General features: G+C 38.6%; 3 protein-coding genes across 4 annotated transcripts; 2 read left to right on the top strand and 1 right to left on the bottom strand.

The window, feature by feature from the left end:
• Positions 1–64: 64 nt before the first annotated feature.
• ebpl (EBP like) lies at positions 65–2,885 on the top strand. The gene is made up of 4 exons (XM_043241154.1): positions 65–308; positions 393–462; positions 1,158–1,296; positions 1,376–2,885. Exons 1-4 carry the CDS (start codon positions 93–95, stop codon positions 1,605–1,607), a joined length of 657 nt encoding a protein of 218 aa, XP_043097089.1. The 5' UTR covers positions 65–92; the 3' UTR covers positions 1,608–2,885.
• arl11 (ADP-ribosylation factor-like 11) lies at positions 2,651–3,619 on the bottom strand. The gene has a single exon (XM_043241279.1). The coding sequence runs from the start codon at positions 3,442–3,444 to the stop codon at positions 2,914–2,916; it is 531 nt and encodes a 176-aa protein (XP_043097214.1). The 5' UTR covers positions 3,445–3,619; the 3' UTR covers positions 2,651–2,913.
• Positions 3,620–4,797: 1,178 nt separating this feature from the next.
• On the top strand, positions 4,798–13,281 carry rcbtb1 (regulator of chromosome condensation (RCC1) and BTB (POZ) domain containing protein 1). 2 transcript variants are annotated; one of them, XM_043250116.1, is made up of 12 exons: positions 4,798–4,967; positions 5,908–6,098; positions 6,253–6,403; positions 6,593–6,759; positions 8,199–8,357; positions 8,520–8,627; positions 9,083–9,225; positions 10,428–10,618; positions 10,726–10,852; positions 10,961–11,112; positions 11,683–11,813; positions 12,069–13,281. In XM_043250116.1, the coding sequence occupies exons 2-12, from the start codon at positions 5,973–5,975 to the stop codon at positions 12,207–12,209; spliced, it is 1,596 nt and encodes a 531-aa protein (XP_043106051.1). In that variant the 5' UTR covers positions 4,798–4,967; positions 5,908–5,972; the 3' UTR covers positions 12,210–13,281. The 2 variants fall into 2 exon arrangements, with proteins under 2 accessions (XP_043106051.1, XP_043106057.1); XM_043250122.1 differs by lacking the exons at positions 4,798–4,967; positions 5,908–6,098; positions 6,253–6,403 and having other exon boundaries at positions 6,619–6,754.
• Positions 13,282–13,325: the final 44 nt, after the last annotated feature.

Genomic DNA, 13,325 nt, shown 5'->3' with positions numbered 1-13,325 from the left:
CCGCTCTGTGACGTGGACGGATGGAGTGGTGAGAGTTCCCCGCGAGCCTATGGCTGCAAAGCTCCACCGTTAGAACGAGGGGCGGGGCCTGGATGTGTCATTCAAACAACTGCAAACTTCTAAATACGATGGCAGAAAGCGAACAACCTGCACTTTTCACTAAAGTTACGGTTTATTCTCTACTCGCGTGTGCGGCTCAGTTTGCTGTCGGGTTTGTTTTTGCGCAAAAATGGGGTAACAAATGCTCAGCTGTTGATCGGTGGGTGCTCGTGTGGTTGTTTTACGACGCAATTGTTCATTTTACTCTGGTAAGTATTAAGGTGCGTGCAGGAAATGTTCACGTTTTACCTGTCCGTAACTTTCTGCTCACCTGTGGCTCCTCGACCGTGCAGGAGGGACCCTTCGTCTACATGTCACTTGTTGGAAACGTGGCGACTTCTGACGGTGTATTGGCAGAGCTATGTGAGTGTACCGTTACACAACGCACACAATTAATGGGAAAAGTATTTTTTTGCACTAATGAAATGAATTGGTTTTGTTAGAAGAAAAAAAAGACTAAAAGAGTAGGATGACATCTAGTGGTGTTCAAAGTTCAAAGGCCGTTCACTGAACATTGAGTGTTCTGTATAATCAAAATACAGGAGTAATGATAGAAATCAAATTGATAATTATTTATATAAGATGATAAGAAAAATAGTATTCAAAATGAGCTAATTCTGCAAAGGCTTATTTGAACATGTCAGTCATGTTTATACAAGCAGGGTTTATACTAGGAAGCCCAATTTTTTATGCCTTTAGCAAGTATATTAATTGGGTAAATTGAATAAAAAGTACACTTTTAAACTTATCCAGTAAAATTAAAAGGAAATTCATGCTAATTCAGCAAAAAAAAGTGGGATCCTTGGAAACATTCAGCAGTTGAAACCTCTGGAATTTTGACATTTCTATTGCAATTGGAGGGCCTTTAAATATTGTTGTGGACAATAAGGGGGTTAAAAAGTTTAAACCAGTTTCAAGGAATCAAATCATCAGAGTAAAATGACATGTTGCTGTTCTCCTCATCTCATTTCTCTAGAACCATCGGTTTTTTCAGCAGGTAGTTACGGAATGTTGACTCCTGAAGCAATTTATTAAATTAATATTAAAATGCTCAACAGGGAAAGAGTATGGCAAGGCAGATGAGCGCTGGTTGTACTCCGACCCAACAATAGTGTCTCTGGAGCTTCTGACCGTGGTTTTAGATGGTTTTTTGGCCTTGCTTCTAGTCTATGCCATCATCAAAGACAAGCACTACAGGTAAATCAAGCAACACATTTCAAAATAATACTGAAGCAAGATCTGTTCTAATGAAAATACAATCCATTTTCTGATCCAGGCACTTCGTTCAGATCACACTGTGTGTGTGCGAGTTGTACGGGGGCTGGATGACCTTCTGTCCGGACTGGCTAGTCGGAAGCCCTAGCCTGAACACCAGCAACTGGCTGTACCTGTGGGTCTACCTGGCGTTTTTCAATGGGATCTGGGTGCTGGTGCCTGGACTCCTCCTCTGGCAGTCATGGAGGGATTTAAGAGGAATGCATCAGTATCCAAAGAAGAAGAACAGATAGATTCAGAGGAACTGTGGTCGTTAGTAATCAGCCATATGATTGCCGTAATTAGCCTTTCACAATGAACAGAATGAGATGTGGAGAGAATATACTGCAGATGATGCATTTACATTTATTGTGATCACAGAATATTAGAGGAACAGTTGTTAAGGCGTATCTTTGAATAATTGCCGTAGTAAAGACACAAAGGAAGTGTCTCATACTATCTGCATTCCTACCCTATGACACCTAAACAGTGAATGCTTTATTATTACTTTTTTTTTAATATTCATACACTGATCCAGGAGCGGTTTCCAACTAATCGCCTTAGAAAACTAACTTATCCAGTCCGACAGAAAGCACGCATTGGTTCAATTCATGTTTCATCGCACCTGCTTGTCTTTAAAATATTGATGAATCATGCTTCTTTTTACGCAGACTGTGCTATTGAGTTGGCTGTTTTCTTGCGAGGTTTTGACAGCATAACAGGCAAGCCTGATGTATTTCGGTCATAGTCACTTATATGCGCAGGCCTGATCAAGAGATTTTAGGTATTTTCTCTATCATCGCAATTTCAAGTATTCATTTATTGCACAATTTGGGATTTGCAATTTTACTACAGCTTCATGTGTAAATAATATAAAAGGGTAAACGTTTACAATAAAGGCACATTAGTTCATGGTAATCAATGCCTTAATTTGCAATATTTGTTATGGTGAAAAATGTTACCTATAAAACACAAATTTCATTTAAAATCGCCTAATTTCATGAGTTTACCATTTGAGTTAAAGTAATATTTTTCCTTATAACGTATAACCTACAGTTAAACTCAAATACATGATGTATAAACAGATGTCGTCAACGTGGCATTAACGATGATGAATATGTTTTAAACATAAGTTCATGTTAATTAATGTAGTTAACTGAAGTTGATTGAACCTTATTGTGAAGTCTAAAACGAAATTGCATTTCAAAGCACCTGCTTTCTATTAATTTTCTTCAATAAAGCGTGCAGTATCAAAATGCATGTATCGCAGGATTCTCATCAAAATCACCTCGGCTGCCAAAATAGTCATTTATTTACAAGGGAAAAGATGTTTGCAATAACTACAGTGCATACGCTAAGTGCAGCACAGGAAGACGAGTAACACGTAATATTTACAGCACACACAAGAACAATAAACAAGTGCAGCAGTTCATTCAGTGCATTATTTCTCAACATTCTTGCTCTTGGCGCTATGCCTCTTCATTTTGATTGTTAGTAAGTTTACGCTTCAATAAAAGGAGACATTCTATGTATTGCCTGGTTAGCCATTTAGTATCTTGCTTATGCTTTATGCATTAGTTTATCTATAGAGAGAAAGGCTTGTTGGAGACCCAGTCCCTTCAGGGCGCTGCAGGCTTGGATTTCCCACACCCGGTCTGTGTAACTATCCAGGTCCAGCGATGAAGACACCTCTCTAATAGTCAGAGAGTTTGGCAGATCTTTTTTGTTAGCCAGCACCAGCAGGGGAACTCCTCTCAAATGCTCATGACTCAGAATCTTCCTCAGGGCTGTCTGGGCTTCTCCCAACCTGGCACGATCACTGCTGTCCACCACGAAGACCAGCACCTTACATCCCTCGAAATAGTATTTCCAATTGGGCCTCATGGTTCCCTGTCCCCCAACATCCCACACGGAGAGCGAGGTCTTCTTGTCCAGCTCTACAGTTGCAACGTTGAAGCCCACAGTGGGAGAGGTCTCCATCACCACACCACGCTGCTGTCTGTACAGCAAAGTAGATTTCCCAGCTGAGTCCAAACCCATGAGGAGAACCAGTGGAGTCTTTTTAAACTGTTTAGACTTAACGACGCCCATCTTGATGCGAGAGACGCGTTTCCGATTGAACTTGCGGACTCTTGTTGTCTGTGTCTCGTCAGGTTTGAACTAGCACCTGATTTCGCTAAGCGACTTCTGTTTCTTTTTCAAACTATAGCTCAGGACTGACCGTGGGATTCAGCTCGACTGGTTAATCCACATTTTTAAACGGGTTTGTCAACTTTGCATTCGGGCCAACCTGCTCCGGGAACCTAGACCTGTAAATAATGCAAACGACCCTGACTCTGTGGCTTGACAGCATGTAATGTGTATAATGTATGAAAATTTATATTTTGAATATATTTGAATGTTTATTACTGCCAAGTTAAAAGTAGAAAATATATATATATATATATATATATATATATATATATATATATATATATATATATATATATATATATATATATGTTTATTTTAAGATTGTGCTTTGTATTCTGTTGCTACGACTGGAAAATAGTAACATATACAAAATAGTTACTAATAATAAAATATTAAAGATTGAAAGTAATATACAATAAACGTATTACACATATACATTGATTTTGTGAGTCCCAAACAACAGGTTGACAGGCATGCAAGGTCAAAAACACTTTTTTTATAATATGCATTTATTTTTACTATATTTGTTCAACGACTCCCAACGATTCATTTTCCAAACCCCTCCGGTGATTGGGCGATTTCATTTAAAGCCCCGTTTATGAGGTTTTAGCTCCAAAATCGGCCAAAGAATGAATTAGCAGTTTTATTCAGGCCAACCAGAAACATACCAAGTGGGCGGGCAATATGCTAATATTTCATTTGACGTAAACATGAAACAGCTTGGGACACGTTAAAAAAAAGACTCGTTTCAATGATTCAGAGTCGACTCTTTGTTTTGAAAGACAATAACTTTTTACACGGTGAACGTACAGATGCAATACTTTGTAGGATATTTTCCTTCACATCATTTCATTTCATTACAAGGTTATTATGGTGATTTTACAAAAATCTATAATGGGGCACTTCAACCATATCACACTTTAATAGCAAAAAATACGTTTTTCATTTCAGCATGAATACAAAAAGTAGGCCCACTATTATTATTATTATTATTATTATTATGTACATACATAGTAGTTAAACCCACATATGATGTGGGATAATAATAATAACAACATTTTTAAGTCACGATTTAACAGAACATGTTTCCTTTATTCCTCTTTGTTATTGTTATTACTATTATCAATATGTATGTGGCTTGTTTTCGCGTGTATTTTGTCGTCCTTATTCTTAAGTCCCGCCCTTTTAACGCCAGCCTTCTGTTACAACCAATCCATGAAGTAGGAGCGACGAGCAAGCAGCCTGTGATTGGACAGTCGAGCAGTCATTCACGGAGCCGTAGCAACGGTGATCAGGAAACAAGTGAGCTCGTTTTCTCTTTAGCGTGGACGCGCTCCCGTGGATATACCGCGGCGCCACAGGCTTCTCGGGGAACTGGGGAACTCGCCAACTGCATGGTTTCAAAGTCCCGTAGTCCCTAGGTAGGTTTTGTAGCGTTGTTTTGATGAAAGCCGTTGTTTCCGTAGTCTATCTCATGCCCCGATGCAGCGATGCGGTAGCTGTCAGGCTAACCGAGCGTCGCTCGTACACACAGTAACGCGAGCCTGCAAGAAAATACGTTTAAGCCAACCCTGCTGATTTAGCGATTTTTTTTTCGCGTGCACATTACACACTAGCGGCCACCGCAGTCGTGTGTTTCCTTTTTGGTTTAACTTTGGATTTTGCTAACACACACGGTCGCCACTGGTCCCTAATCGGCTGCAAACGTGACACAGATATAATAAAAGCTGTATCTAGTGAGTTTTAGCGGTTGTTCCGTTGTAAAGAGTTTGACTTAAGCGTTTCGGTGACAAAACAACAGGCTTTATGAGCCATCAGTTCAGTGCTGTTCCAAACACAAAAGCCTTTTTGTATATTATGCAAGTGTGTTGTGTAAATTATTTGCGAGCTGTGGTATTAGGATATAATATCAAACCGAGTGCAGTGGTCATCTGTTATTCTTGTTAATTCAATTAACCTTAGCTTGATTACTGAATAATTGAGAAGCAAATCAGCATATCCCAATGATTCCTGAAGAATCATGTGTCACCAAAGACTGAATTAATGATGCTAAAAATTCAGCTTCGTCATCACAGGAATACATTTATATATTTTTTAGTTTTTTTTATTGTAATGTTATTCAGGTAGCATTTCATTTTCAGTTTAAGACCTACTAACGTTAAGTAACTTTGCAACTACATGTCAACTAGCAGTGATTAGAGTATAAGTAGACTGTCTGCTTAATGTCTCCTAACACTTTGTTTTGATGGGTCCGCATATATAGTTGACGTGTAGTTAAAAAGTTACTTATAGTTAGAGTTTTTAATGTGTTTTTCACCAGAGACGATAAAAAAAAATGACAAAATTGTTTGTGTTTTAAAGGCACGCGCAGCAGGTATCTTCTCATCTCCAAACCCCATCCCCTGCGCTTACAAAGGAGTGTTGCCATGGTGGATGTGAGCAAGTGGCCTCTCTTCACCCTTTTGAGTGCACAGGAGCTCGCCTCCATACGACAGGCATGCATCTTTGGAGCGTCTGCGAATGAGGCCATCTACATCACCCACGATGACGAAGTAAGCCGATCAAGAAACCGATAGTATCTGCTTTGTCTGTGTGGGTCTTGGTGGTGTAGGCTTACACGACCTGTTTTAGCCGTTTGAAACTAGCGGTTTGGTTGAAGTGCTTCTGTACCTGCGTATGAAAATGAATCTGGATGTCCTGGCACAGGTGTACGTGTTGGGGTTGAACTGCAGTAATTGTCTGGGCACTGGAGACAGTCAGAGCACAATCGTTCCTAAAAAGCTGGACAGTCTGACTGGAAAGAAGCTGGTCAGTTTGAGCTACGGCAGTGGCCCTCATGTTCTTCTGGCCACAGAAGGTACGTACAAGCTCAAATCTCTATATTCTTTGAAAACTGAAAATATGTTGTGGCTTCACCTCTAGCAGAGGCATAATGTGAAATCACTCGCTTGTGTGGATACGGTATAGTTCTGTGTATATGCTTAAACATAGTAATGGGTTTGTATTTTTATACTACTGCCTTATTCAAAGTCCACTTTTCTTCTAGAGGGGGAGTTGTATGCATGGGGGCATAATGGATACAGTCAGCTGGGAAATGGGACGACCAATCAAGGTGTGTCTCCTGTTTTGGTGACAACTAACCTGCAGAGCAAGAAGGTGACCGAGGTGGCCTGTGGTTCTCACCACTCTTTGGCTCTGACCCATGAGGGTGAGGTGAGGCTTGGGAAATATTTTTTTGTCACACTTAATTGATGCACTGCATGAGTATAGAGCCCATTTTCACCACAAACTTTATGTCTTCAAATTATCTCATAATTTAGACTTTTCGTCCCTTTAAGTAGAACCGTTAGCTCATAAACATGACGTTTGTAATGCTTCATATGGTAATAATGGTAATCGTTTTTTTATATCTGGTGGAAATGGGCTTCCACACACAAGAGTTTGCACGTTTAACCTATTATTTATTAGTTTTCTTTCAACAATAAAATAGAAAAATTGCAAAATTACATTTAGAAATTTTTTTGCCTACAGTATCAGCGCAGAAAGGCATATAAATGGGGTAAAAGGAAAAAAATCGTAGGTAGAAGAAACCATATGTGTTCTAATATAATCCTATTTGCAAAAATAAAATTACAAACATTTTCACTGGTAACCGGAGACACATCAGTGCATGCATTATTAGTCTGAGGTAATCGTACTAAACAAATTTCAAGGGATTGTGAAAGTTTTTGGTAATCAAATCAGAAAAGTAGTCTTATATTTAAAGCACCACCATTTACATGCATATAGATGTGCTTGGCCATTGTGGTGTTTTACACTGTTTTTGATTGTTAGGCCATGAATAGGGCATTTAAAAATCATGAAAGATGGCACAGAATCAAACTACTGAATGGTCCAGATCTTCAGCTGCCAAAACAAAACAAAACAAAAAGGCACAGCATAGAAACCCTATTAAACGTTGTCTATCCCATGATCTCTCTTTTGAATAAGTATGTCTCAGAGATGTCCTCTTTTATTTGTGGTATGAGCGCTATATAGTCTTTAGTGGACCGAGAGAGCTGCGTTTCTTACATTCTGGTTCATTTAACACTGCCTGTTGTTTAAAATACCCCGATCGATATTGATTCACATATGTCCATTAATTAGGGTCAGAAAGTTGAGATGCTGTGAATCAGCTCGTTACAGAATATGATTTCCCTGTTAACATTGCTTTGTGTCACACGCGAATCCTATAATCCAAGCAATATCCTTCTTGTTTCTTTTGCGTGTAACATTTTCCCTTTTATCAGAGAAACACTCCGGTAGTAGGTTAAATATGTAGGTTACATTTTAAAGGGTATTAGGTGGGTTTTGCTTTGACAAAACCCTCCTCTCCATCCTCATCTGTTTAGCAAGTACAGTTAGCCGCTTAGCCTCACGGTGCTCGGTGTAATAAGGAGCATGTGACCCTTTTTGCTAAGCTGCGGGGGCTTTTGTTTTCTCTGGGACTACAAAGATCAGCTTGGGTGTAACACTGCGTTTTTGTCCAATTGAGCTTCATGTATAGAGCTAGTGTGTTTTTATAGCTCACACAAAAACATTTGTGGTCCAGTCGGTTGTTTTTATAAATGACTATTTCCATGCTGATTTAGACTGATCGTATGTCGCCCTAGGTGTTTTCATGGGGCTATAACAACTGCGGTCAAGTGGGTTCAGGGTCCACCGCCAACCAGCCAACACCCCGCAAGGTGTCCAACTGTCTCCAGAACAAAGTGATGGTCAGTATAGCTTGTGGACAGACTTCATCCATGGCTGTGGCGGATAACGGTGAGGTAAGGGATAAACTGATTCATTAATAATTTATCGAAATATACAACGTTTTATATAAAATGCTACCCGTTGACCATTGACTGTTTAGCACGGCAGTCGCCTTGCTGTGTTTCTCACTGCAGCTGTGTTGCGTGTTTGTTAGTGGTGAAATGTGTGTTTTTCAGGTTTACGGCTGGGGTTACAATGGTAACGGCCAGCTAGGCCTGGGCAACAATGGGAACCAGCTGACACCGTGTCGTTTGTTTGCGCTACAAGGCCTGTGTGTGCTGCAGGTACAAAACACAAGATCAGTCACGTTCTCAGATAGATCGTTAGCTGTACGTTTAATGTCAAGCCGCCGAAAAGTCGAAGGTCAGTAAGATTTAATATTTGAAAGAAAGTAATTCAAAAGTGCCAGGGCATTTGTCATTTTACAAAAAAAGATTTCTATTTAAAAAGAGTGCTGTTCTTCAGATTAACTGTTTAGCAAAGAATCCTGGCAATTTTTTGCTCAAAAATATTATGCAGCACAACACGGAGAATAAATGGTTCTTAAGCACCAAATCAATATATTAGAATGATCTCTGAAGGATCACGTTTGTGACCAGGAGTTTTTCATTTTCACTTATATTATTTAGCAATAGCACTGTTTTTACTGTAATTTGTACTGACCCCAAACCTTTGAACCGTTACAATCTAAGTGGGTTTAAAAAATGGAATAAATGTAAAACATGTCACTGTGTCACAGATTGCGTCAGGTTACGCTCACTCTCTAGCACTGACCGATGAGGGCCTACTGTATACGTGGGGGGCCAACACTTACGGCCAGCTGGGCACCGGCAACAAGAGCAACCAGCTCAGCCCTGTACAAGTCATGACTGAGAAAGAAAGGTAAGGGGAATATGCTTTTTTTTTTTTTTTTTTTTTTTTTTGCGCCCACTCATTCACTCACTAACTTCACTCTAAAAAAAAAAAAAGGTATTATTTGCTAAAAGCATTCATTAATTTCAATAAAGCTGAAGTAAAAACTAAATGGTTGATGAAATAATATTATTTGAAGTATTAAAGGAACACTCCACTTTTTTTCCATTCTCTCTTGAGTTTTACCGTTTTCTATGCTAAAAGTGCTATCTTCTTGATTTGTGGGAGAAAAATACCCCCAAAAAGTGTTCCTTTAAAATGACTAACTGGGAAACAATAATAATAACAAATAACAATAATAAAAATAACAATAACAATAAAAATCACAGTCACATCACAACATTACTGAAATGTGAACTAAAATAAAAAAAACTGAACATGAAACAAAAATAAACTATATTTAATAATAGAAATTAATTTTACAATGGTATATAAATAACACTCATCCAAAAGCCACTAAACTGGCTTTTTATATTGTATACTGTCCTAAGCTTCAACATGCCAAGTGTGCCATTCAACTGGCCAAAATGTGCAACATGAAATACAGAAAACAGAACCACCTTTGTGTCAAGCACAGCCTAAAATGATCCTGTCTATGTTGGGACAGTAGGAATGCGTGATGTAGCCATTTGCATTTTGTCAGTGCCATTGTTAGTGTGAACGCAGAGAGATTTCCTGTTGGTCCAGTGGGAGCTTCCTGCAAGTCATCCTGTTTTGGGTGTAGTTTGAAGAGTAGCTCTCTTATACTAACTCTATAAGGTCACCGTTATCGCTGTTGTTATTATTAGGGGAACACTTAATTTCTAGGGATTATCGTCGATTTGATTACAGAGTAAGCATTTAATAACAAATTGTTCAATCTCGTCATTATACATCTCTATCATTGTATTCAAATATTTGATACCGTTCAGTGTTTTGATACAATCTACTAAAAGCACTATATAAACAAGTAATTGATTGATTTTAGATTTTAAATTTGAGAAAAAGCATGCAAACTGAAAAAAACCCAATTTATTAATCTCTAAAGGGAAAATAGCACTTCTGTAAGGCTCTGACTGATGTATCCCTCCCTTTCCCGTGTGTGCCCTCTCGTCCTGCATGTATCCTTCCTCGTGTCCCTGCTCCTCCACCTCGGCCTCCTCTACGTCTTCCTGCCGTTTCGACTCGTCCAGGATTGTGGAGATCGCCGCGTGTCACTCCACGCACACCTCTGCGGCGAAGACCCAGAGCGGTCAGGTGTACATGTGGGGGCAGTGCCGAGGACAGCCCATCGTTCTGCCACACCTCACACACTTCAGCAGCACAGACGACGTCTTCGCCTGCTTCGCCTCGCCCTCTGTGATGTGGCGGCTGCTTTCCATGGGTGAGTTTGTGCTGCTGTTTTGATGCTTTTCCGTTGTTTTAGTCTCAATGCAATTATTTAATGTGCAGAAATAAGCTCCCGCATAACTGTGCCGTATTTGTCATCAGAGCATGATGACTTTCTGACCGTGGCCCAGTCCCTTAAAAAAGAGTTTGACAATCCTGAGACCTCTGACCTTAAGTTCAGCATCGAAGGGAAGTACATCCATGTCCATAAAGCTGTTCTCAAAATCAGGTGATGACCTCCAGTTTAATCATTAATAATTTGTGCATTAAAAAGCAGAATGCTCACTTGGTAACTGCTAATCAAAGATTTCTTTTCTTTTACTCATCACTTTTTCAGGTGTGAGCACTTCAGATCGATGTTTCAGTCACACTGGAATGAGGATATGAAGGAAGTGATAGAGATCGACCAGTTTTCGTATCCGGTGTACCGCTCTTTTCTGGAGTTCCTCTACACAGACAGTGTTGATCTTCCTCCTGAAGATGCCATTGGTGTGTTCTTTTTGAGACGTAGTTGTATAAAAAAAAGATTCTATGAATATAAGAAACTATTCAAAATGGACCAAAACTACATCAATTACGAGAAAAAAAAAATAGTATTACTTTTGCCTAGCTTTAAAATGGACTTCTTGATTTTTGTCTCTTTTTGTTGCCAGGTTGCAGTTAATATTCCATTCACTATTTTTTTTTAACTATATGTATACATTAGTAATTTGGTTTTATTATTAACAATAGAATATTTATTTATAATAATGCAATTATGATGAGTGTTATTAACCAGCAATAACAGTTGGTTATTATTAATACATTTAATAATTTTATTTACAACAACAGAAATATTTTTATTATTGTTATTTACAGTAAATTCTTTTTAAAACAACAAAAATAATACAATAGTAAATACTGTTTTTATTATTAACAATAGAATAGTTATTTACAAAAACAATAAAAATGTTTTTTTTTTTTTTTTTTTAACAAGACACCAATAATTGGTTTCAAATGGTCTGAACATTTTTGTTGTACCCATCAAAAATATATATTTGATTAGTGTGTCTCTCACAGGGTTACTGGACCTGGCAACCTCATACTGTGAAAACAGGCTGAAGAAGTTGTGCCAGCATATCATAAAGAGAGGAATCACGGTGGAGAACGCTTTCTCTCTGCTGTCTGCTGCCATCAGATATGATGCTGAGGTAACACTAAACCACCCTGGAGGCCTGGTTTACCAGAACACTTAAGCAAACACCTGTTTTTATCCCTTAGCTCCTTTCGCTCTCATTCTGTTTGTTTGCTCTTTGCAATTAATCAACAATTTTAACTAATTTTAAAAAGAAACTCAAAATTGTACGCTAAGATTGCTACGTTAGCCATGGCTGAAAATATTGATTGTTCTTGCTCGCTTGTTCAATTACTCATAATTGCACGTTCATGCTTTCTTCCATGTGAAGGATCTAGAGGAGTTCTGTTTTAAATTCTGTGTGAACCACTTGACTGAGGTCACGCAGACGGCTGCGTTCTGGCAGATCGACGGCAACATGCTGAAGGAGTTTATCTGCAGAGCCAGCCACTGTGGAGCCTTCAAAAACTGACTCTGACGGCCACCAGATACACACACGCTCGGTGTCTTAGTCAAGGAGCCCATCTGTTACTGCAGCCAGTCCTCCTCGCCGCTAGAGGGCGCTGTGTCTCCAGGCGGTCATAGCACACAGCGCCCCCTGTTGAGCAGGAGAGGAACTCTTTCATAATAGATGACATTCGTGAAGAAGGGTCAGTGTCTGTGTCATGTACATCTGTTACTGAAGATAGTCGGAATGGACTTCATGTTTAAGAGGCATATTGCCTAGTTATTAACAATATCTAGTGCTGCAGATGGGAAGAGTGTTGTAAAAAAAAATATTTGGGCCAATCAGAGACAAAATTCAACTGTATTACTTAAACATGCACCACTGAAAAGCAGACAAAGAGACTAAATCAGTCTTTTTGTTTGTCCCTTATACTTTATAGCACGGGTATTATTGAACTAATTAGATTTGTTTTTCTTGCAGTGATGCTGTGCATTACAAATTGTTCTTATTGTATTGTATTGGCTGGGATCTGTTCATGTGCTTTCTATTGGATAAAGACAGCCCCTTATTTTGTTCACTTATTTTTGTCTAAATGTTATTGACCAAAAGAATTTCTGCTATATGGTGTTTTTGTTTTTTTGCTTGATCTGAGTCTTAAAATATAGGCCTTTTTTTCTTTTATATTATTATACGTTAGGAAGACTGTCTTTTATCGCTTATCTGCTGCTGCTGTTGCACTTAACCAGTCTAATGTTTAAGTTAGCTAAAATATAAAGAGTATTATAGTTGCACTAGATGTTTCCTGTGCAGGAGCTGCTCCTATAAGATCACTAGAGGATGTATATGAATTTTTACAGCTGCACCTTTTTAATAGGTGTGAAACACTTAGGGGTAATAATACTAATGCCTATGGTAAGTGTTTTTTTTGTTTTTTTTTGTTACATATTAACCAACTGTATTTGTTTTGTTTTTTCCACGTGTATATACTGTACAGTTTTTGCATTAGTTTTGTAAATTAATCTGTGCACATTGTGCGCCACAGATCCTCTTGTAAGTTATAAAAATGAAAAAAATAAAGCTTTTCTTATAAGTTGCATTGGGTGTTTTATTTTGTTTTTTAAATGTAATAACGCATGCTTG

Source organism: Puntigrus tetrazona, chromosome 1 (genome assembly GCF_018831695.1).
Source record: "Puntigrus tetrazona isolate hp1 chromosome 1, ASM1883169v1, whole genome shotgun sequence".
NCBI classification, from domain to species: Eukaryota; Metazoa; Chordata; class Actinopteri; order Cypriniformes; family Cyprinidae; genus Puntigrus; species Puntigrus tetrazona.
This window is presented reverse-complemented; position numbering and strand designations above follow the sequence as displayed.

Excerpts from the sequence above, each read along its gene's own strand:
- ebpl (XM_043241154.1), top strand. The coding sequence starts at position 93 with ATGTGTCATTCAAACAACTGCAAACTTCTAAATACGATGGCAGAAAGC. Across the intron at positions 463-1,157 it reads CGGTGTATTGGCAGAGCTAT|GGAAAGAGTATGGCAAGGCA; the intron begins GTGAGTGTACCG and ends AATGCTCAACAG. Across the intron at positions 1,297-1,375 it reads ATCAAAGACAAGCACTACAG|GCACTTCGTTCAGATCACAC; the intron begins GTAAATCAAGCA and ends TTTCTGATCCAG.
- arl11 (XM_043241279.1), bottom strand. The coding sequence starts at position 3,444 with ATGGGCGTCGTTAAGTCTAAACAGTTTAAAAAGACTCCACTGGTTCTC.
- rcbtb1 (XM_043250116.1), top strand. The coding sequence starts at position 5,973 with ATGGTGGATGTGAGCAAGTGGCCTCTCTTCACCCTTTTGAGTGCACAG. Across the intron at positions 8,358-8,519 it reads CTGTGGCGGATAACGGTGAG|GTTTACGGCTGGGGTTACAA; the intron begins GTAAGGGATAAA and ends TGTGTTTTTCAG. Across the intron at positions 8,628-9,082 it reads AAGGCCTGTGTGTGCTGCAG|ATTGCGTCAGGTTACGCTCA; the intron begins GTACAAAACACA and ends ACTGTGTCACAG.